Source organism: Salminus brasiliensis, chromosome 11, assembly GCF_030463535.1.
Source record: "Salminus brasiliensis chromosome 11, fSalBra1.hap2, whole genome shotgun sequence".
NCBI lineage: Eukaryota > Metazoa > Chordata > Actinopteri > Characiformes > Bryconidae > Salminus > Salminus brasiliensis.
The window spans coordinates 11364320-11390196 of NC_132888.1; the positions used below are offsets into that span (position 1 = coordinate 11364320).

Below are 25877 nucleotides of genomic sequence, written 5' to 3' on the forward strand. Positions count from 1 at the left end.
TTAAAGGTTCTTCACACTCACACATCTTTATTATAAACATGGTTCTAAATGGAACCAAAAGTGTTTATTCTATGGCATCACTCAAAGGGTCTCCAGGTTTTTCCCATGTTTTAATTTCCAAAATATATTTGTGTATGTGGTTCTGTATTGAGGTATGGCAAAAAAATAAACTGTAAATTGGTAAAGAACTTTTACATCTACTTCCTTAAACCTCACCTCTTTTACAATACATGGTTCTTTGAGTGATGCCGTAGAACAACCATTGTTGTTTCCACTAAGAACCATGTTTGAGAATTTTAAAGAACATTGTAAAGGTCTAATGAATCTTCATGTAAGGTAAAATTACTTTACCAATTTAAAAGATCTTTACACATCTTAACACATCTGTTACAAACATGGTTCTTAAAAGTGGCACCTCTATGGCATCATTCAAAGAACCATTTGAAGCATTTGAGTGTGTTTGAGTGAGTTTTGAGCACATAATTCCAAAAGTTTTTTTTTCATGTTTTATTTCCCAAAATATGTGTGTGTGTGTGGTTCTGTACTTGGGAATGGCACAATAACCTCTTATAGGCCTACACTCTTAAAGGGGCTACAAAGGGTTCTTTGAGAACCTGTAAAGGTCTAAAGAAGTGGGTGAAAATGTTCTTTGCTAGGTTCTAAACTGACTGTGACTGTGAATGAATATTTCAAGGCATCTCTTTCAACTTTCCTCCATCTCAGGTGTAGGAAAAGTAACCATGGCAAGTTTACTATATGCCAGAATACTAGCTATCAATACGTACATTTTCGCTGAATGTGTTCAAATACTCATTCATAATTCACACAATAACCTGAGAACTGCTGTCATTAAACTTGATGTTGGTGCTTGAGACTGCATGAGATCATTCTGAACTCAAAGCTGGACGTAGGTCTGTGGCCTCCAAAGCTCCAAAGTAGATCATATTTATGTATGTGTTCTTTAGAAACCTGCATTTCACACCAACAGCATTTTAAAATAGCGGGACTATATCACTGCAGCAAAAAAACAAAACAAAAACAAAACATGCATGTCTATTTTTTTTTCTTCTCAACACACTTATTAGTACTCTGTCCCCATCGTATGCAATGCATATGCAGAGTGAGGAGTGACACATGTGTCCTCCAACAAATGCGCAACCAGCCACTGCCTCTTTTCGAATTGCTGCCGATGCAACGTTACCAGGTAACCTACATGCTCAGAGGAAAGTGCCGGGTACCCAGCTCTGATGCATTGACTAGCGGACGCCCATGCCAGCCAGCTTTACACTGAAGTGATCTGGGGAGAGAATGTGCCATCTACCCACCCTGAGAGAGACAGGCCAATTGTGCTCTCTCAGGCTCCAGCTGCTGATGGAAGGCAGGGTGACCCAGGTTTCAGACCAGCGATCCTTGAGTCATTTACATTAACATACAGTAAATAACATATCATTGTGGAGATACATGCTTTTGTTGGTTTGTCTGTTGTTTTGAACAGTGTTTTGTCACTAAAATTCATTTTTGCGATAGTAAGCAAGGGTTATTAAGACAATATCAGATGCTAGAGTTATTTGATATTAATCAAAATCTACAGATCGGCTCATCAGTGTAATAAATTCTTAATCATTAAAGGAAAAAAAACAAGTTAAGTTATTATTATAATCAAAAAAGGGGAATTTCACAAGTGATAAATGACATATACGAGTTAGCATTAGCTGAGATGGGACGTTTACCTGTAGCAGATGTGCTCCCAAGTGCTGCTCAAATATGTCAGTAGCCAGTGAATGACTGCTTCTCCGCACTGCACAGCAAGACAGAAGCACACACAACAGGGATTACCACAAAATGACTACAGGAATATGTTCTAACACATAGTTTCACATTGGTGGACCTGTCAACACCTAACTTTGCATTTACATTTAAGGCATTTAGCAGACGCTCTTATCCAGAGCGACTTACAAAAGTGCTTTTCTATTTACCCAAGGATAATCTCAGCTAGTTTGAATAGGCAAAACATTCAAAGATACCCCTAAGTGTAGACACTACTAAACAAGTTAACTTCCTTCTATTAGTGTGTTTATCCCATTTAAAATTATATATTATCTGTAATTCAGCAAAACTAATAGAAAACACTCAGTAAATACTCAGTAAAAAGATGCACAATATTCAGTTGAAAAGTAATATTATATGATGTGTTCAGGTTATGCCAGACAGTGTACAGTGTCAGAGTCAGTGAGTGTTTTACTGAGATGACTAAACACATGCTAATTCAGTCTCATTGCTGCAGTGCCATGCTGAGGTGTCTGTCACCACAAAGCAAACAAATTTGAAAATCAGACAAATAACATTTACAGAGCATTTCACACAAGCGGGCCTTTTATTGTACAATTTGTTACAAACTGTACTCACTGTGAGAACCATGATGGATGTTTCTGTGTGTAGTTCTTTAGGGCAGGTCTATTAGCCTTATTTAAGTAGTTGTTCTAATAATAAGTAGGTCTACACTGTAAAAAAAACTTATTTTATGGAAACTAAATCAAATAACTAAATTTTAAAAGTAGTTTTCATTTTTATAATTGTATACAAACCCTTAAATTTACCTGGAAATTAACAAACCAGTTGTTATTGTTATGTATAATGACATTACATTTCTTTCCTCTTTCGTATTTTTACAGGACAAAAAACATTATTATTTATACAACATTTAAACAGGCAGATAACACTATAAAGGTTTATTGCCCACACTAACAATTTACGCTTCATTATTTGTAATTTTATGGTAAATTTTATTAGTTTGATTTTTATGTGCACACTGTAAAAAATCTATGCCTGCTTCTAATGATATGTCCCACATGTATTTTTATGTCACATATACATATTTTTATATTTATGTAAGTGCTCATGTTGAATGCTCACTATGTGTGTATATATTTAAAATACATATATGTAGTAAAATGACTGTATGTGTATTGAACCATATATATAACTTTAACCTCAGCAACCAAAAAAGAAAGGGTTTGGCCCCTTCAGTTTAAAAGTACTAGAATAACACATACACACAGACATACACATATACACACACACACACACACACATGCAGACACACACACATACACACATACACACAAACACACACACAAATTCATACTCTCAAAGCCAGTGCAGTAGCAACTGTGGGACAAAGCCATCGTGCCACAGAGACTGGGGTCCCCCCTTCTTAGCTCAGAGCAGGAATATCAATGAGCCTTCCCCATTCACAGCCTGAAAAGGGGCTTCACACCCAGACCACGAGAACCACTGTGTGTGCTCTACTGTGTGTGTGTGTGTGTGTGTATACAGAGGGGTGTGCAACACAGAAGACTACTTGTTCCCCATGGGGCTCACACACATGCTGCCTACTGCAAGGTGCTGGAACCTCCTAAATCTAAACACACTGAATTTGCTGAATGTAGCAGTGCTCTATCAGTATCAGGTGTATAAAAATGCATGAAACAGGTGATTCAGCATCATCACTTTTGAAGTGTTACAACAGTAATAACCAAGTATAATGCTATTTAATAAGGTATGCCCCTGGTTTAGGTTAAATAAAAGTCTCAGGCTTTTTCTCATTGCCCCCCACAGCAAACATAAGGGCATGACAGTGGAGGGGTAAGAAGCTTAATTTAGCAATTTCACAATAAGCATAATACTAAAGATCATTGAGATCAACACATAGATTGTGATGATGGTGGTGATGATGATGATGATTATGAACAGATAGAAAGATAGATTGTCAGGCAAACAGAGAGAAAGGCAGAAACATACGCTATATGGACAAATGTATTGGGACACCTGCTCATTCCGTGTTTCCCCTGAAACATTTGGTATTAGAAGTTCATCCTGCTTTTATTGGAGTAACTACCTCTACTGTCCAGGGAAGGCTTTCTAATAGATTTTGTAGCATTGCTGTTAGAATTTGATTGCATTTAGCGACAAGAGCATTAGTGAGGTCGGGATTTTGGATGATCCCAGCCCACCTCATCCCAAACTCCTCAATCATAGCATAAGTATTGGCTGGAGCACCACCATCATTCCAAAGAACACAGTTCCCCTGCTCCATAGCTCAATGCTGGCCGGCTTTATATCCCTCTAGCCCATGCTTGGCATTAGGCATGGTGCTAACAGGTTCAGGGTGTGTCCTCAAACATTTGGGCATATTGGTTTTGGTGGATGGATGGATAGGTAGATAGGCCAAAAAATAGACTGATGGACAAAACTGATAGACAGATTGACAGATAGACACATGGATAGACACACCCAACAGGCACCGGACATGAATTTGATGGTGGATGCTAACATCAAATAAACACTGAAACAAGCTCTATTGTGAACTTAACACAATGACTTGAAACCAGCAACATCTATCAACAATTTAAAAATCTAATAATGTTCAAATTTTATCAACATTATGACATTGTGTTTTGGTCACCATACCTCACATCTAAATGTTGGTATTTTACATCAATATGATGTTGGCATGTGACGTTTGGCTAATGTTGGATTTGGCTAACGACTGCCTCAATTGTCTGGAGTAGTGTGACATGCTCATGGGGTCTGCGTGCATATACTTTCCACCGCCACAGAACAGAATTCCTCCACTAGATTTAAAAATAGGGAATGTGGTGGAAGGTAAAGCACGACAAAATGTGGGATGTTGGTGAACCAATCTAACGCCTGTAGAAGTCTCACTTGAGGTCTCTTTTACACTCTGACAAATGACTGAAGTGTTCTTCCATTTGAGTTTGCTCAGGTGCAACATGACTGAGACTAGTTGGTGATCAGGGTGTTGCAACCTGAAGGCCAGTGTTTCTAGGTAACTAAAGTGTGTTAAATGGTGTGATTGGTGTGATTTCTGAATTGTGTGCATGGTTCCATTCTTTGTGTATATGCAATGAGGGAAAACCAACAAGATGTCAATATCAGCTGTTGTCGCTATTCTTCATCAAATTAATATTAGCATTAGACGTTTTCCTGACATTGAATTTTGGTTAACCAACGTCACGACGTACATTCAACCAGAACACAGCGTCTCTGGGTAGAGTGCATTGAAATCATGCACTCTAACTCTCTATATTCATCCCATATTTTAATAAATACACAAGACTTCACTGCCTTGAATCACACTTTGGAAATGAAATCACAGTGCGAGTCTGTCTGCAGTAATTATAGCTTGACTGTCGGGTCATCTCTGCAAGGCCGTTCTCGTGCAATAAAGTGATGGGGAGAGAAATGAGTAGTAGACTTGGCCTTTCTTCTGCTCCGCATGATTTTACCTCATTCCGTCACGCTTTTTCTGTCTGGAATTCTAAAACGAACAAACTTTAGAACAGATGTGATCAGGAATATTCGTCATTGGTTACTGCCTTTGTAAAAATCTGAGATCATTTTTTGGAGCTTTGGTAGAGAGAGAGAGAGAGAGAGAGAGAGGGAGAGAGAGAGAGAGAGTGGACACTGTTTGAGATAAATAATGAAATATCTGAACTCTTGGGCCGACACAGTTCCAATGTTGACTGAATAAAAGCCTTTGTTAAAAATCAACTCTCTCTCTCTTTGTCACTTTCTTTAGTCTCTCGCCCTTTCTCTATCGAGCAAGTTAGGAGGTTACTATGGGAACAGTGACATTGGCCTTTTATTTCCTCTAAGTTTGCTCAATCTAGTCAGGCCGATGGAAGTCATAGGCTGATCTCCTGGCAACTTCTTTACAGACGCCCCCCAACCCCCCACCTATAGAGGCTGAGAAAGAGCCCAATAGATAGAGAAAGAGAGAGAGGGAGAAAGTGACTCTAGTCACAACGTCCTTCTACGTCGCAATTATGCTTTCATTCAGGCTCCCCTCCTTCCTCACTCCCTCTCACCCTCCCTCCTATCCCTGCTTTCTGTCTCTCTCTCTCCCCTCCCTCCCTCTCTCTCTCGATCTCTCTATCGTAAACTCACTCCTTACGCGGTCGAACATAATTTGAGTGCAATTAACGTCCCTTAAAAGCCTTCGCCGCTTTAAACGCTGAGCATTAGGGGACAGACAGGCATCTAGAACAGGCGGGAGGGAGAGCGAGGAGAGGTACTGAGAAGAAGAACAAGAAGGAGAGAGAGAGTGTATGTGAGAAAGAGAGAGAGAGAGAGAGAGAGAGAGAGAGAGAGAGAGATGAAGGTCAAAAACAACAGGGAGACACAAAGGTGAAAATCCATTCGAGGACCAGAAAGCAGACAAAACAATCAAACTCAGGTTCAACATTCAGAGCAGTTTGAAAACAGCAAGAGTCCGTATTGGTTTCTTTTGTGTGAATTCTTTACAGTGGGAAATAAGGGGGCAGCGGAGCTTCCTGTAGAGCTACAGGTTAAAGAGGACATTGTGTTTGGAAGAATGGGGTGTGTAGAAAAGACGTTTTGTCCACTAAAGCTGTGCTAATGTATTTGCACTTCGCTGTGCATACAGGGCCTATATACTGCAACTCCAGTCTTTCAGTTGTATTTCACATTGCACGATGATCAATGGACCAACAGAAATGGTCTAAAATTACATAATTATATAAATGTCATGCAAATATTTTGGAACTCCTGGTCCTGGTCATGTTAGTATGAATTACGGATGTACATAATCAGGTTATTTTGCCCTCTGGTCTAATCTGAGTCTCCTAATGCTGAGTATCATCCGATACTGATCCGATCTTTGTGTTTGTATAAATAATACAGTCACACAATTTAGATCAAATGAGCTGCTGATTAATAAGTTCAGTAAAACTCCTTTATTTTCAGTAACAGTTTCTATAATGAGACGTTCTGGACTGATGATTTAGTTTAGTAGAGACTTAGTTTTATAGTGTTTAATATCTTATAATCCAGTCTGAGTCTCTGAGTCTCTTTCCATTCCTATTTGCCCATTTGTGGATTTTTGGCCAATCTTGCAAAAAAGTTGCAAAAAGCTTTTAGTTCTGTGTGATTGTTGGGATGTCTTGCATGCACTGCTCGTCTAAGCACTGTCCACACATCATCCATGATAATGTTTTTAGTTGGGGTATTGTGAGGACCATGGCAAGAAGTCATCCTCTTTCCATCTTCAGTTGAGCAGCTCTCTTCTGAAAGTTTTCTTGGTCTTCCAGACCTCAATTTGACTGCCATTTTTAAATTACTTTATGAACCAAGGAAACTAAAAACACCAAAATACTTTGTATAGCTTTTCCTACTTTGTGGGCATCAATTATTTCAATTCTCATTATTTTAATTATATGTTTAGAGTGCTAGGCAGCTGCTTAAAGGAGCCAATGGCTGCCGATCATTGGAACAAGGTTTGAGGAAGAATTTATAAAGCTTTAAAAATTGCATGGCCTAGTCTCTCCTAATGATTACTGTAACAACCCAAAGCCCTTAGAAGCTTATTAGGGTCTGAGACCTTTGTAAAAGTCTGAGAGCTCAAGTCATTTGGGGTGCTCAAACACTTGCATGGTTTTACTTTAAATATGTACAAAACAAAAATAATACATTAATGGTGCTTTAAACATAAAATAGACATTTTATCATGATCTTTATGTATTTTGGAGAATAGTTAATTTAATACTGATTCAACTATTCACAGTAACAGCAAGTTTGACCAGGGGTGCCCAAACTTTTGCATGCCACTGTCAGAATTTTCTGCATTTAAGACATAGCTCCTTGTTCATCATGCTCCTTTTACTGCTCTTCAACTCCCTCTTCTCAATTCTCTCTCTCTCTCTCTCTCTCTCTCTCTCTTTCTCTCTCTCTCTCTCTCTCTCTCTCTCGTGTGAAGGTCATGCAATTGATTTTCCTCTGTCTATTCATTTTTCAAGACTGGCTTTGAAACGTGGGAAGCAGACAAAAGCCAGTCCACCACTCCACCTCCCCCTCTCCCCTCTGCTCTTTCTGCCCCCTCCCACCTCGCCAGTGTGTGTGTATGGTGGGGTATACCACTCCAAACATCTGCCCTGGGGGCATCCTGGGCTTCTTCTGCCCAGAGAGCAGCACCAGGGTCCAGTGGAATTACAGTCATGCATCATGCCTGGGCCCCTTATGGCTCGACTGCTCTGTCATGGCCCTCCACTGAGAGCAACTTGTGGCCGGCCAAAGAGAAAGTCTAATTACGGCAGAATGAGCCGGATTAAAGCAATACTTCACCCGAAACTGCAAGCATGGCTAAGAATCATTAAAGGGGCCATATTATGGCAAAAAAAGAAATTACTCACTTTTTGAAAGGAAAGATTTATACCTAATCTTTTATTAAAAAGTCTAAACATCAAATCCATGCCTGCATTTCCATATATAGTATCTGCCTAATTTATTTAGCCTAAATTAGCTGAAGTGTAAAGGTATGTTACAACCTGAACAGCTGTTCAAACACAAAAATATTTTATCTCCATAAAGAACCATGATGCTTGTACATAAAGGAGCTACAGAGGGTTCTGTGAGGGATGCCATAGAAGACCCGGTTATGGTTCCCTAAAGAGATGTGAGTATAAAGAACCTTTCACTTTTAATGTAAACCTTTAAAGGTTTCTTCACACACTCGCTCTTTTACAATGTTTCTTTTTGAAACCAAAATGGGTCTTCTATGGCATCCCTCAAATAACTCTCTCTAGCACCTTGATTTTTTATTTACGTTGTTTATAAGTATACAAGCATCATCAATGTTAGCCTTTTAGGACTAAATGTATACTGTAAGGTGGGTCAATACAGGAGATAAATATTAAAGGGTGTCTGATATTATTATATTATTACCCAGGAATGACTGCATTTCTAGATATATAAATTGTAGATGCTAAAATGAAACAAATCCAATCATTTTTAATTGTGGGTTTATGGCAAAGTCTATATGGATACATGAAAGATAATTTTAAGGACAGCAGCTTAAGGGGATGTTTTTATTATTATCTAATATTTAACTTATTAATCATTTGTATTAATCCTACTATCTTCTCATTTTACCATGTCTGAGAAATGGCAAATACTACAAATATCTATCTTTGATGTCCTGCTTAACAAAAGACAGGACCTCTGTAGTGCTGCACCACTAATGGAACAGGAACTGTAGGTCTTTAAAGCAGTATTATGTGAGAATTGGTATTTATTGCTCCTAAGCTCCCCCTACTGTTTTGGAATGGCACTTTTACTCCACTGCCGTAAATACAAATCACGCTTTGAGCTCCCCCTCAGGACACCTGTACACATTTCATACAGTTCTCGTGTAGCTCCACCAAGTTTCTTAGTACAGTAGCGTGTTAAAGTTTAACGTTGTTGAAGTCAGTGGAGCATCAACATGATTTTGAAGCTGCTATTTTAAGGTAAAAGCCCAGATGTTTACTTCATCTTAAGTGTGAAATAATTAGACCGTTTATTATAATATGTGGCCTTCAATTTCCTTTTTTCCCTTTGTATGGCTTCTATATGCAGCTCAAGGCTGAGCTTCATTCATCTAAAATTAATAAAATGATTATTACGAGCTTACTGCACTGGGGCTAAAGTTCACTGAAAGACACTGAAAAAAGACACTGAAACAGACAAACGGAAAAGTGATTACATTTCCTAGACCCTGAATTAATTAGACTTTAATTAGACCTCCACTCTGGACAATTCTCCTCAGACATCAGTGAGAGGTGAGAGAGACTATTGGTTCACTGATAATAACGCAAATAATGAGCTCTTTCATTGTTTTGCGTATTTAAATGATATAAACAGGCCTGTATGATTTATAGGCCTTCATTGCACTGACCGCCAACCCCCCCCCACCCCCACATACACACACATTCACAAAGATGGACAGATTAACACATACTCACACATACACCCACACCCACACATCCACACACACCTATAGCCTCCTGCATTCACAGGCTCACAGGTGCTGTTTACCTCCATTCACAGACTCGGATTCACTCTTTCACAAACACACACGCACACACTCATGCAAGCACACGACTAATTGTAGCTGAGCTGTTTCCCCTCAGTAATAATAGCAATTAGGCAACCCTTGTAATTATGCTCTGCTCGTTATATAGTTAATTTCTGTAATTACAAATCGCACAGATAATTTCCTCCTCCTTTTGTGTGCCTTCTCTTTCTCTGTGGTCAGACAGTTTATAACATATTTGAGAGAGAGAGAAAGAGAGAGAGATGGAACGAAAGTGAGAGAGAGAGACAGTAGAGAAAAGGAGAAAGAGCAGAAGGAGCGAACTAAGAGAAAGACAGTAGAAAGTAACACATAGTAGGGAGAGGGAGTATAGAAAGATAGTAGAAAGAGAGAGGGAGTGGAAGGAGCAAAATAAGAGAAGAAACCGATAGATGCTAGAGAGAAAGAGAGAAATAGTAGAGAGAAAATGAGAGAGAGAGAGAACAGTAAGATAAAGAGAGAGAAAACGAGAAAAAGAGAGAACAGAAAGATTAAGAGAGAGAGGAGAGAGAGAAAATGAGAGAACAGAAAGAGAAAGAGAGAACAGAAAAAGAGAGAACAGAAAGATTAAGAGAGAGAGAGCAGAAAGAGAAAACAAGAGAATAAAAAGATTACGAGAGAGAATGAGAGAGAACAGAGAGAGAACAGTAAGAGAGAATAAGAAAGAAAAGAAAACAGAAAGTGAGAGAGAACAGAAAAATCAGAAAGTGTGATAAAATGAGAGTGAGATAGAGACAGCAGAAAGAGAGACAGAGAGAGAAGTGAGAGAAGAGAAAGCAAAAGAATATATAAAGAGAATAGAGAGAAAGAGACAGAAGAAAAGTGACAGAAGATTGACATAGCAGAGCAAGAAAGAGAGACAGTATGGAGAAAAAGAAAGAGCAATGAGACAGTATAGAGAGAGGATAAGAGAGCAGTGAGACAGTATAAAAAGAGGAAAAGAAAGAAAGCAGTGAGACAGTAGAGAGACCGTATAGAAAGAGAATAAGAAAGAGAGCAGTGAGACCGTAGACAGAGACAGTATAGAGACATAATAAGAAAAAGAGCAGTGAGACAGTAGAGAGAGAGAATAAGAGAGCAATGATACAGTATATAGAGAGAAAAAGAAAGAGAGCAGTGAGACAGTAGAGAGAGAGAATAAGAGAGCAGTGAGACAGTATATAGATAGAAAAAGAAAGAGAGCAGTGAGACAGTAGAGAGAGAGAGACAGTAGAGAGAGAGAAAGAAAGAGAGCAGTGAGACAGTAGAGAGAGAGAGGCAGTAGAGAGAAAAAGAAAGAGATCAGTGAGACAGTAGAGAGAGAGAGAGAGAGACAGTATAGAGAAAAAGAAAGAGCAGTGAGACAGTAGAGAGAGAGAGACAGTATAGAGACAGAATAAGAAAAATTCTTAATAAGAGATGTAAGATGTAAGAAGAACATAAGAGCAAGAGAGGAGTAAAGACTGAGAGAGAGTGAGATATATGGACACCTCATCCCCAACTCACCCCAAAAGTGGATGAAGCACCATCATTGCTCCACAGTTCAATGCTGGGGGGGCTTTATACCCCTCTAGCCCACGCCTGGCATTAGGCCATAGCTTCATGATTATCTGCTTTAAAGAGTCTTATTCCTTTGGCAATGCTTCTATACAGAGACTTGACAAGCTGTGTGTGTGTGTGTGTGTGTGTGTGTGTGTGTGTGTGTGTGTGTGTGTGCATTTGCACATCTGTATCAGCAATGGGTGCGACTTACACTAGCTGAATGCATTCATTCGAAGGGGTGTCCACAAACATTTGGACATTTAGTGTAGAGAGATAAAGGGAGTAAGAGAGAGAGTGAGAAAAAAAGAGAGAGAGAGAGAGTGCGGAGGAGAAGAAACGCCCCAGTATTTCAGCAGCAGCGAGGGTGCTTTGATGCAGCAGATGTAATGAGGCTCACACACACAGGCTAAAACACAGCTATTGCTCATAAATAGACTCCTCCGGTCCGGCCACTTGTTAACAAGCTTCGGAGAGGACTCTGCCTCTTTTGTCCAGCTCTGTCTGCTCGCACAGAAATCCACACACAGGAAGCAGCTAATTGGCTCTTAGATCTATTGTTCGTTTTACAACTGAGACGAGCCTCACAGAGCACGGAGCGAACAATGGGCAGAGTTGGAGAAACCTGCGACGCCAAATGGGCCTGGACTCAAACAGGCCTGAAATGACTTCTTGAATAAGGAAAAGACCTGTAAAAATGTGCATGTGGATCATAGCACGGTGGATGTGATTTTGACCCCCATGAATCAATGAGATGGAGTAGACTGTATAGCTTTCCTGTGCCACTGAAAGTTGTGAGTGAACCAGTGAACGCGTTATTTCAGATGAGCCGTATTTAGCTCCGCATGACTGCAAGTGATTACTCCTGTGGCGCAATCTCAATTACTTTTCTCACTCTGTGTGGGCACGTATATATGTGTATGTCTGTGTGTGTGTGCGTGCATGAGTATATGTGTGAATATATTTGTGTGTGTGTGTGCATGAACTCCATCTCCCTCTATTCTTCCCTGCAATTTTCAAAGTGAAAGTATCCCCAGTGACATACACGGGCGACCTATAAGACAATAATAGCCTATTCCATTTAAATTCATAATTTAAATTAATAACGCATTTGTATTCATCGACAGGCCGCCACTGTCATGTTAGAAAGGAGTATGGCCGGAGCTCGCTCTCAGCCACCACCTCTGTTAATAGCACTCTCATATGTGAATTGACTCTGTGATTGATGCTGATGTCAATAAGGGCCTTCTGCACGTCCCAATATCAAGCTATAAGATCTGGAAAATCTCCATGTTTCTCCTCTAATAGGATGTGTGGGAATTCTATTTTCAGACATTTTCCATCCTGCCTCAGTACCTTACCTCTTCTCCTGAAGAAACTGAAAAGGCTAATTGTCCTGATAAACATCTTTAATACTCTCTATCCTAAAGGTTGACACTCCATGAAAACTCCATGTAAAACTTTTTTAAAATCTACACTATATGTCCAAATGTTTGTGGACACCCTTTCTAATGAATGCATTCTGCAACTTAAAGTTGCACTCATTGCTGCTGACACACAGCTTTTCTATTCCCGTAGAGAAGTACGGGATAGAATAGGACTCTCTGGTGCAGATAAACGTGAACCCGTTGGCACCATGCCTAATGCCAGGTGTGAGCTAGAAGGGTATAAAGCCCCCCAGCATTGAGCAGTAGAAGAGGGAAACTGTGCTCCCTGAAATGATGGTGCTGCATCCAATTTTTTGGGGATAAATTGGGGTGTTGGTGATGAGGTGTGGTGGTGATCATCCAACATCCTGACCCTCACTACCGCTCTCATCGCTGAATGCAATAAAATCCTCAAAGCAGTGCTTCACAATCTCATTGAAAGCCTTCACTGGACAACTTTCTCCTTTAAAGTCACGTTTTTCATTGGACAGCAAGGACATTTTTTTAATCCCTTCCCGGACTTATTTACATTGACAACCTTCTTTCTAAAGGCTCTTTGGATCACCATGGTAATCTTCACTACTCACTTCAACAATCACTAGCAAACCAAACTCAATGTCTGAGGTTTAAGACAGGCTACTCCAGATTCCCCTCTAACCATGCTCTAATCGTCTGCAGCTGGTGTGCTGCATCTGATTTTAGCTCTAGGTAAGTAGTAGTAATAAATGTGGGGGTCTCTCTAGTTTTGTGTAAGATGAGTATAGGACTAACACTGTTCAGCTGTTCAGCTCTAATAGGTGGAGCGAAGACGAGAGATAAGAATGAGTGACGGGGTGGTGAAGTGGTTGTAAGTTGCAATTGATAGGGTGTTAGCCTGAGACATTTCTTAGCACTACATTAGGTCAGTAAACCCAACTGTTTAGTTTTGGGAGGCCAGAGTGAAATGTCTGTGGAGAGTCGAGGGTCAGACAGCCTATCGAACATAAATACACAAATAAAGAAAAGGCACAGAGGGTTTAAAATTAAAGTATTATACAATAGTGTGTAGATTATTGTAAAGGAAAATATGATTTTAAGTTATATATGCACATAAATGAAGGTGCTACAAAAGGTTTTGGTCCCACAAAGAACCATTTTTGTAAAAGAGACATTTGTAAAAGTGTGTGAAGAACCTTTTTAAGCAGTGGACCAGTATAAAGGTTCTTCACACTGAGTTCTCATGGCTACTTTATAAAAACTGTTCTTTATGGAAACAAAATGGTTCTGCTGAGGAATCAACCATTTAACAGCTTCATTTTTAGGAATGTAGTACAAACAAAATGACTGGGTGTTATCTTACTAGGTGTGGGATGGTGGTTAGGGTTTCTTGAGGACTAAATTTAGATGGTTTGAGGACATCTGTGAGCCGGTTCAGTTAAAATAAACTGAACTGAACTATATTACTGGCTGAATGAGTCTTGGAGAGACAGATGTGTTTATACTATTATAACATGTGTCCCAAATGTGTCTCAGACCACCTCCTAAAGTGTTTCCTAAACTGTCTGTATAAATTTAAACTGCGCATTTGGTTGCGTTTACACTTGAATTTCTATGTGGATTTGGTCTTATCCAGACATACTCCGGGTACTCAAGACGCATGAAGTGACTAGGTGCAAACTAAGGGATAAAATCTTGATCGTTTCTGGGATTCAACCTAATCCAGAAGCCAGATCAGACCCCTCAGTTCAAACGCTCACCCTTGTTGCAGTTATTCTCCCCTTCCAGCAGGGGGCTCCAGGGCGGGTCTCCCTGGCTGGCGAAGTGTCTCATGTGCAAGTAGCTGATGGTCAGTCTGATAACAGAGGCCTTGTCCAGCTGGCTGGTGATGGCGCCGGGTAGGGGGAGCATCTTGGCCAGCTCGAAAAACTCAAAGTTCTCTTTCCCGCGACGAGAGCGCGCTGCATTTCGAGACTTCTCCTTCCGCAGGTTTTGCAAGCTGAGAAAAAGAGGAGGGTGAAGGGAATACACATAGGGGGTGGAGAGTGGAGAAGGGATGTGATTAGTGTAGTAGACATTGTGTGAAGACGCATCATGTCCATCGTTGTTTAAATTACATTAAGGCTATGGTAACAAACAACCAAGAAAACAGAGAAGGTATCAAATCGTACACCTCTAATATTACCCCAGCCTCCTTTTGCTTCCAGTGTCCTGAAAGCAGCCGCCACCCCCACAATTCCTCTGAGCTAAGTGGCACTCTGACCTGCATTCCCCTGCCAAGCAGGGCCACGCTGAGGGATCAGTGCTGAGAGAGCACAGCTAACCTCCAGTGGCAGGAGGGGAATGATCAGCCTGTTCACTGCCTGTTTCCATCAGCCTCGCAGGCAGGCAGTACAGGCTGGAGATTACTTTAGCATGTTAGCATTTACTGGCATTAGTTCAGGATGTGACATGAGAAGCTGATCTGCAGTCAGTTCTGCTAGGCCAGTGCTCCACAACCCAGCTTCTGTCCTAGAAGAATGTTCTAGGAGAATGTCCTGTGCTACACGTTACGTTCTAGGCCAATAATTATGCTATGCTAAAGTCTTGGGAGGCTGTTCTGTGCTCTGCCAATGTTCTGGGGAAATGTTCTGTGCTAGGCTAATATTCTGTGCTAGGCTAATGTTCTAGAAGACTGTTCTGTGCTAGGCTAATGTTCTAGAAGACTGTTCTGTGTAGGCTAATGTTCTAGAAGACTGTTCTGTGCTAGGCTTATGTTCTAGAAGACTGTTCTGTGCTAGGCTAATGTTCTAAAAGACTGTTCTGTGCTAGGCTAATGTTCTAGAAGACTGTTCTGTGCTATGTAAATGTTCTAGAATGTTCTGTGCTAGGCTAGTGTTCTAGAAGACTGTTCTGTGCTAGGTGAATGTTCTAGAAGACTGTTCTGTGCTAGGCTTATGTTCTAGAAGACTGTTCTGTGCTAGGCTAATGTTCTAAAAGACTGTTCTGTGCTAGGCTAATGTTCTAGAAGACTGTTCTGTGTAGGCTAATGTTCTAGAAGACTGTTCTGTGCTAGGCTTATGTTCTAGAAGACTGTTCTGTGCTAGGCTAATGTTCTAAAAGACTGTTCTGTGCTAGGCTAATGTTCTAGAAGACTGTTCTGTGCTAGGCTTATGTTCTAGAAGACTGTTCTGTGCTAGGCTAATGTTCTAGAAGACTGTTCTGTGCTATGTAAATGTTCTAGAATGTTCTGTGCTAGGCTAGTGTTCTAGAAGACTGTTCTGTGCTAGGTGAATGTTCTAGAAGACTGTTCTGTGTAGGCTAATGTTCTAAAAGACTGTTCTGTGTAGGCTAATGTTCTAGAAGACTGTTCTGTGCTAGGCTTATGTTCTAGAAGACTGTTCTGTGCTAGGCTAATGTTCTAGAAGACTGTTCTGTGCTAGGCTAATGTTCTAAAAGACTGTTCTGTGCTAGGCTAATGTTCTAGAAGACTGTTCTGTGCTATGTAAATGTTCTAGAATGTTCTGTGCTAGGCTAGTGTTCTAGAAGACTGTTCTGTGCTAGGTGAATGTTCTAGAAGACTGTTCTGTGTAGGCTAATGTTCTAAAAGACTGTTCTGTGCTAGGCAAATGTTCTAGAAGACTGTTCTGTGTAGGCTAATGTTCCAGAGGACTGTTCTGTGCTAGGCTTATGTTCTAGAAGACTGTTCTGTGCTAGGCAAATGTTCTAAAAGACTGTTCTGTGCTAGGCAAATGTTCTAAAAGACTGTTCTGTGCTAGGTGAATGTTCTAGAAGACTGTTCTGTGCTAGGTGAATGTTCTAGAAGACTGTTCTGTGCTAGGCAAATGTTTTGAGAGAACGTTCTGTTCAAGACTAATGTTCTGTAAGACTGTTCTGTTCTAGGCTAATGTTCTGTATGACTGTTCCGTATAGGGTAATTTTCTGCAAGGCTGTTCTGTTCTATGCTAGTGTTTTGAGAGACTGTTCTGTTCTGGGAAACTGTTCTGGGAAACTGTTCTGCGTTAGGCTAATATTTGGCGAGAAAATGTAATGCAAGGCTAATGTTCTGATAGAACGTTCTATGCTATTCTAATGCTCCAGGAGAATATCCTATGCTAGGATAATGCTCAGAGGGAATTGTCTGCGCTAGGCTAATGCTCTAGGAGAATGTTAGGCTAACAGCCTGGGAGGCTGAGCTCTTTTCACAGCCCTCCCTCCTGGCCTGTGAGCCTCCAGTCTTGATTGAGGGATCAATGGGGGAAGGGAGCGTCGGAGAGTTGGGCCAGGTAGCCTGTCGCTCTGATTGGGTATCGACTCGCCCTCAATGGGGCCTGAGTGGAGGAATTATGTTGTCACGGCGACTCCACAATTTGTGTCTGTGCTGGAAGAAAGAGCCGACGTCCCCCCCTTCCCCACCGCCCCCACCCCCTTCTGTGTCTGTGACATTGATTCTCATTCCGGGGGGCTGTAGACATGTAACAGCAAAGAGGGAGGGGAGAAATTCAGAGAGGAAGATTGTGTGTGTGTGTGTGTGTGTGTGTGTGTGTGTGTGTGAGTGTGTGTGTGTAGGTGTGTGAATGTGTGTATAGACAGGAAAAGAAAAATGAAATTGCCTAAAAGCTTTCTGTAAAAAAAAAAAAAAAAAAAAAGGAAAAAAGAGGGGGGAGCTGGTTTATTTATTTTTACCGGTCTGGACATGTTTCAAAATTGAAACGACAGTGGGAAAGCTATATGTGGGATTCTGAAGGACGTCAAAGTGTGTGTGTCTATTAGCCCATATATGAGTCCCCTGATCGGTGGTGTGTCTGTTGTCCTGTATTTTCTCACCGCGTGTAAAAGCGGCGTTCTGTGTGAGAGAGCCTTTTAGAACATCTCATTATTATACTGGAACGACCCTGGAGAGGCACAATCAATACAGCTCTATTGATTCTGCTCAGTTTTATATCCACCTACAGATGAGCAGACATTAATAATTCCACTGAAATTTAGTTAATCTTCCACTAATGGAACCAAACACACCGCCTGGAGAGTATGCGGAGCGATTCGTGCAGGGACATGCGACTACACACACACCAACACACACACACACACACACACATACACACACTCTATAACAGTGTCATTCAGCTTATGCTATGTTTTTAGGTCTATGGGTGTTTAGCTACACTCCTAAAAATAAAGGTGCCTCAAATGGTTCTTTGAGCAAAGCCATAGAAGAACCACCTTTTGCTTCATACAGATCAACAGATTGTGGTTCCATAAAGAACCACAATTGAGTGTGAGAATTAATTAATTAATTAGAAAAGAACCTACATCCACCTTAAACATCTAAAATATTCTTCACACTCACACATCTCTATTACAAACATGGTTCTTTATAGGACCAAAAGTGGTTCTTCTATTGCATCTCTCAAAGATCCGTTTTGGTAAAAGAGACATTCAGACATTCAGAACCTTTAAATTAGTAAAGAACTTAACATCCGATTTGTAAAACCTCTAAAAGGTTCTGTACACTCATACATCTCTGTTAAGGTTCTTTATAGGACCAAAAGTGGGTCTCTTGTGGCATCACTCAAATAACCATTTTTGTAAAAGAGACATGAGTTTGAGGACCTTCAAATTAGTAAATGAGCTTTAAACCTACTTCTTTAAACCCTTTAGAAAGTTCCACACACTCACACATCTCTAATACACACATGAATCCTTATGGAAGTGGTTCTTCTGGGGCATCGCTCAAAGAACCGCTTTTGTGAAAGAAACATTGAGTGGGAGAACCTTACCTTACGTAGTAAACAGCTTTTACATCCATTTTCTTAAACCTTTAAAAGATTCTTCACACTCACCTCTCTATTACCAATATGGTTCTTTATGGAGCCAAAATTGGTTCTTCTTTGGTGTCACTCAAACTCACTTGTTTTGTGTGTGTTAGGGTTTGTTTGTTTTAATATACTTCTGGGGACCTTGAACCTGTTAGCCCAGTGGACACCTGGGCACCTGTGGACTCCATCAAATCGGTGTGTGTGCAGGACTTACCAGGGCAGGGTGGGTGGTTTGGCGAGGAGTCCTTGCAGGAAGTCCCACTCCACACTCACACACTTCCCCTCGGTGACGAACGGCATGGCCGCCATGGTGCTGCTGCACGTGCTGCCACCTCTAAAGCAGGCTGCGACTGGCCGAGGCTATGTTAGACCCAGACCTCCCGCAGAGGGGCTGAAGGGATGGGAAGAGGGGGAGAAGAAGGAGAAAGAGAAGGAGGAAAGAAGATAAATAATAGATGGTAAAGTCAGTGTTAGTTTACTGGATGTATTCGTATAAGAGATTTCGATTTTGAGTTTACATTCATTTTTTAAATATGTACATTCCTTTTTTATATTTATTTCATACTTGTATACGCAATAACACAATAATATAACACAATATGAGTATAAGTATTATATACTAGACATCCCATTTAAATTGTATTTAAGTGTATATAAGTTTTTACGTCATAAAAACAGTTCTGACCTTCTCATATGACTTTATCTTTTGAAAATATGAGGCATTCTAGATATTACTTTTACTATAGTATAAATCCAAACCAATTAAACCAAGAGGGTCTGTTTATCATTTTGGACATCATATTGATGCCAAACTTTTGAATAGTAGTGCGCACACACACACACACACACACACACACACACACACACACACACACACACACACACACACTAATCTGTTTCAGTTCCCAGTGTTTCCAGTGCCATTTGGCTGGAATCCCCAGTGTTCGGCCAGTCTGTCCCTTTGACATTTAAAGGGCCGGCGTGCCCTCCAGCAGCCCAGTGTCGCCCCCTCCAGCACCTCGCTGCCCTCTGGCCAGCCCTGAGTGCCACTCAGCGCTATCGCTGATCTAAACCACTCTGGCACTGTGCCCTAGACTTACATCACCCCTCTGACCTTACCTGGCACACCACACACACGCAAGCGCACACACTCAGACATCCACAACGACCTCGGTGTGGGTCGATGCCACCTATGACCTGACATTCAACCCTGCTAAACCAGCATTAGCAGCTGCTTAACCTTGGACTAACAGCTCCATTGTGACTCCTGATGGCTTAGGCTGTAAATAAGAGTGTATGGAGTGTGGATCTATGATCTACTTAAAGGGATAGTTTGGTGAAATATCAAACGTACAGTTTCTGATACTGTATGACTGATAATTTTCTATAAAGACTGACAAAACAGTAAACCTGTCAAACTGCGTGTCTTGCCAGTGACCCATTTAGAGATTTTGGTGATGATGGCTTTATCTTGATTACATCTGCCACAAGAAAAGCATGTTCACATATTGGCCAAAGTAAAACGGGTCAGTGTGTAGAAATCACCACATTGTCTTTCACTATATAAAAGATGCATGATGCTACCTTTAAAGTTGGATGCCCTGTTTCCAGACAGCCATTCTGGTTGGTAAACACTTATTGCTGGTGTGTTTAATCAGTGTCATAATAAAGCACAACACCTATGTTCAAAAACGTTGATGGCGACACAGAAAACATACAAATTCTTTACATATTCAACATCATTGCCGATCAGTGCACCAACATAAACTTTTATTTTATTTTTTTATTTATTTTTACTTTTTGACATAATTTAGATTTGAAAAGAAAAATCTGTAATACAATCTTTTTGCCATTTTAGGAGATACCATGTTTTTGAACAACAGCAACAATAAGTAGCAATGCACAGGGAAATCACATGATGTACAGAGTACAGCAGAAATACAGATTTTTGTGTCAGCCTTAAAGGATTTAAACATTCTTAACAGTTACCTTAAGGTCTGAATTCTGCCCGTACTTATGTCCATTTTTATAGATAGCAGCATGTCATACATGCTGTATTAAATGCTGCCTGTAACAATAGGGAATCCCTTTTCAGTGCTACATAGATCCAGTTTTAAATCTCAAAGAACCAAAGAACCCTTTAACCAGACAAAGAACAATTCAAGTATCCAAATGGTTCTTTTGACTCCTAACAGAAGCAAGTGTGTGATGGTAAAGGTGTGCAGGCTGCTTGGTGATAAACTGAAAGTTATGAGCTTCCACTGCTTGCCAGCTACTTTAGACTAGTAGCTCCATCAAACCAAGGAAACAAACAGACACCCGTTACCTTTATGTCGTTTGACTACATGAACCATTTTCTGCATTACAATTTTCAGGATTTCAGGATTTTCTTATTGAAAATAGCATAATTAATAATAATGCCATTATTCAATTAATTTTTTGTCAATACTATGCATTATTTGCACTGTACACAATATAAGTCCGCCATTTCCACCATATACTTTATTACTTTATGTAATAGCACCAGCATCTTAACTGGTTTCATGTCTTAAAAATTTAACTTCTCACAAATGGTTGTGTTTGCTTCTTGCATGCAGCTGCTTTGCATGAGTATTAATCATATGCATGTTTTTACCTTTAATGGCATTTTACTTTCAGTGTTTTTTATAGACTTTTATATTGTAGTTTTATATTGTGTATTTATATTAACACATTAAATGAAAGTACTTACAGTAGCATAATGCAGTTTAAGCTTAAGCAACTTAGGCAAAGTTTTGCTTAAAGGGAATGATTTTTTTTTTTAAAACCTTACCGGTCTCACTAAAAAGAGAAGATACTTTTGATAGAGTGATACATATATGTAAATATTTTGTGTGTGTGTTTTTTTTTTAATTAGCAAACTCAAACTGAAATGGCCTGCTCTTTCATGCCATCCGACATGGGTTTGTATTGTCTCTACAAAGTCACTTTAACCTTATTTACTTAACCTTACATAAGTACATATTTCTTAATAAAAATTCTCAGTAGAGACAATGATAAAAACTAATTTAAATGACCAATGTTAAACTATCTCTGTATCTCTCTTACACACACACACACACACACACACCTCTATCAGTCCTCTCTGGTATTTAGCCTATCTATTCCCATCTAATCAGGTAGAATCTCTCTCCACCCTCACTATCTCTCCGGACATAATGGAGGTGCCTTCCACCATAATTGTTCAATTAACTTTATAACCTTGTAGCAGGTTATGTCGGTATTCATGCTCTTCTCAGATGGACATAGCCATGAGCGGACATAGATGGAGGTAACCATCTGCCATAAAGAGAACTTCAATAGCAAAACTGTCCTTTCTGTTGGATATATATATATATATATATATATATTTATGTAACGTAATTATATAGGAATTATATTCACTTATATTATTACACACTGAACTCATGTAAACCATAGAAATGCTGTCCAAAGAGTGGATTTTAAACTTCCAGAAGAAGAAGATACTAGTATTATTATTTTACGTATTAAAATTAATATTATATATTATTATTTGTTTATATGAATTATATGAATACAAATATTTAAGTTATTTTTAATAAAATGTTGTAGTGATTTCTTGACATAAAAAGGCCTTAAGATTCAAACCAGTCAATAGAAAAATTTATAATAAATCAAATATAAACTATATTAATTATGTAATTAGCTATGTATTTAATGATGTAATTTGTATAGCAGAGCAAAATGGCAGTAATAACTATAATAATAATAGTAATAATTCTTATTTCTATGGATTAAAATGTTTGAAATCATTAATACTGTAATCTGGCATGGATTCCTGTATGTAACTGTCTGTATATGCTCAGTATTCTGAATATTAAATCCTTAGGTTTGGTAAATATGTATATTTCTCTTATTTAAATCTAAAGTGAAGTCTACAGTGCCCTAAACTCACTTCTGACCGTTCTGGGCAGTAACGGCAGGTTCCGGCAGGCAGCGGGTACCAGCTCTGGCTGGAGCGCAGTGCTGGGGCCTGGGTGGGGTGTGTGTTTGGCAGAGCCAGAGCTGTTTGTTTTCAGAGGGGATGCTTAATTAGGGCCTCCAGCTGTCAGAGCTTCGTTAGCATGCTCCGCCCATCCCCACGGACAGGCCAAACAGGGAAATGAACACATTTAAGCCATTCCACACGCAGACAATGCACCAGGACAGCTCCACACACACACACGCACACACACACACACACACACGCACACACACACACACTCACACAAATATCCCACTGTTCTACATCCCATATTTACACGCCAGACGTTACACTGCCATTCTGCTTTAAATGTCAAGCGCAGTAGTATGATGACCGTTGGATTTCTGGTCAACTGTGAAAACATTTGCCTTTTTCCTTGACCTTGACCTTCAGCTGGCCATCCCACTTTCAGACTGACCACAAGGAATAAAACAAAGCTTTGTGTTAGCTCACCGATGAGCTCCGTCATGAGTAACCACGTTCAGCGCTGAAGCATTTAAAAGGTCTGCTGCCCTTTACAGTGACAGCAGAGGACAGAAACCCATTTGGGAGTGAACAAGTGTAAAAAAATGAGGGCCAAACTATATTGACTTGAGACTGATTCTCTTAAGTACATGTTAACTTTGCAGGGTCTTCAAAGCCTTTTTAGAAAGTTTGGAGGGAATTCGTTAAAGATGAAGAAGCTCCATTCCTTTACAGCATAGTGTATCAGCAAGCATTTGCTTTTGAAATGTTGAGCACTGGCTAGGTTTGCAATGTTAATATCTCAGCAACATTAAGATACACAGGATATACGGTGTATATATATAATGCATGCGGTTTTATGTCAATAGCGTTTTGATCCTTGAATACTAATCACTCTCCTCATCAGAAGTCATCGCAACATCTAGAAGTCAGAAGTAGTCTCATTTTCTCCAACTGCTCATCAGCCCTGCCCATCTCTCCCTCAATCTCTCTCTTTCTCTAAAGTGGACTGTCCTCTCATCTGACAGAATGAAGCTTTCTGTGGTTTTCCTCTCTCGTCCTTGGCAGTTCCTCATCACTTTCCTCTCCAAGGTTCCCCTCAGCCCTCCTGGGCTTCAACTCGCGCCTCTGCTTCCTGCTGCCCCATTAATTATCTAATGGAATCAATACACAGTTTGATTAGATCAGAATGACCCTGCCCCGCCCCTGACCAGACACAGATATGAAAAGACCGAAGCGACAGACAGCAAGCCGGACCAATCAGCACTTAGAGCCCGTGATCTTGGCCCTTTCCGATACTCTGCTGCTTTGGACAAGGAGAAAAGCATCTGTAACTGGAACAGTGTTATTGCCAAGTGTGAGTGTGAGTGGGCGTGTGTCTGTGGGTGTGTGTGAGCGTGGGTGTATGTGCGTTTGTTTTCGCACATTTTCAGGCATGTGGTGGAAAAACTGTGAAAGCAGGGGTAACTAACCTTGTCAGGAGAAGCAAAACAGTGCTGACAAAATAAAACGCTTGTTACAAAAACTACCAGTTTCATTCCCCTCCACGCTAAAAGGGCACAGCATTTCCTTCCACTTACAAAAGGTTTAGGTTTAGGGCCAGGCTTAGACATTGCTTATTGCTTATAGGTAGTTATAGCTTATATAGAAATGAACATCACTGCTGGCAACTTCAGGAGGAGGAAAACTTCAATGTAAAAAGAAGACATCGAGCATTGCTAATAGGTCCTGTCTTTTGACACAATGTAAAGAACAACCGACAGACAGCGACAAACATGTATGTATGTACATACATAATGTGGACAAAAGTATTTGGACACCTACACATTACACCTACAGGAGCTTTTGCAAAATCCTATTCTAAACCCAGAGAAAACATTAATATAGAGTTGGCCACCCCTTTGCTGCTCTAACAGCAGAGCGTTGGAGACATCTATGCTCCGAGCTCAACATGCTCAGAGACCCCACTCTGTAACTTTACGTGGAGTTGCTGTGGTTCCTAAACATTTCCACTTTTCAATAATACCACTCACAGTTGATGGTGGAATATCTAAGAGGGAAGAAATTTAACCAACTGCAGCAATGGCTCCTATTACAGCACCATGCTGGAATTTAGTGATTTAGAGACACCTATTCTTTTATTAATTTGTGTAAAAGCGTAAAAAAAAACACATGTGGCAATGAGACTAAATGAAACACCTGTATTCAGTGATTAAGAGGTGTGTCCTAATACTGTGCATATGGTGTACATATTTACACCAATCACCACTGACATGTGAAGTGAAAAATCCACAGTCGCGTCTATCAAAGCATGGAGGTAAAAGCAAAGGCAGGAAGTGAACAGTCAGTTCTTGAAGGTAATGTGTTAAAAGCAAGACAAACAGGCAAATGTAAGGATCTGAACACAACATATTAAATATTGCATTGCCTTACAATTTATGCCCCCCCCCCCACACACACACACGCACACGACTTGGGGGGTAAAACTTATGTATGTGATTGTAAACATGGTCCTTATCTTCACAAGGTAGAAAAAGAAATGTGTATATGTGTGTGTGTGTATAGGTGTGTGTGTGTGTGTGTGTGTGTGTGAGTGTGGCTTTGAGAGACAGGGAATGTGAGAGAGAAAGACAAAAAGAGGAGTTGTTATGTGAACGTATGTAAAATTTGAAGCATTTCTATTGGTGCTGTCTTTTAACACAATATAAAGAACAATCGTCAGGCAGCAACAAATATATATGTATGTATAAACATCGTATGGACAAAAGTTTTGGGACACCTAAACAATTACACATTACACTTACTGGAGATTTTACACAATCCCATTCTACTTCTATTTAATTATCATAGAACTCCTCACTGCTCGACTGAAGCTCTTTGAATCAGATTAAAAACATGTTTTAAATTGTACATGCATTGAATTATAGACCTGTTAATTCACCAGCATGTCAGACTATAAACGTCACATTCAGAAGCTTCATTAAAGCAGCCTTAGTGGAAACAGTGAGTGGTAAAGGAACAGAGGGAGAGGTCTGCAGGTCTGCTGCTGATGTTTTACACACACATACACATATGCACAGTAGTTCCCCCCTCAGGCAGGGCACTAGTCAGAGGTTTTATTCCAACACATGGGGTCAAATAGCCACACATTAGCATGCAGCTAATGTCAAAGTGCAGTCCAGCAACCCCCTCCTTGTCCAACCAAACCAGGCCAATGTGTGTAGGTGTGCGGATTTCAG

The 25877-nt window shown here is 40.2% G+C and overlaps 1 protein-coding gene across 1 annotated transcript in view; it reads right to left on the reverse strand.

Moving 5' to 3' along the window:
- The window catches only part of npas1 (neuronal PAS domain protein 1), a 49355-nt gene that overhangs the window by 18099 nt on the left and 5379 nt on the right, over positions 1-25877 (reverse strand). Inside the window, exons 2-4 of the mRNA XM_072691011.1 lie at positions 18865-19041; positions 14613-14851; positions 1731-1798 (exon numbers count right to left, since the gene is read on the reverse strand). Coding sequence (XP_072547112.1) covers positions 1731-1798; positions 14613-14851; positions 18865-18959 — 402 coding nt within the window. The 5' untranslated portion in view covers positions 18960-19041. The remainder of the gene's footprint in view (positions 1-1730; positions 1799-14612; positions 14852-18864; positions 19042-25877) is intronic.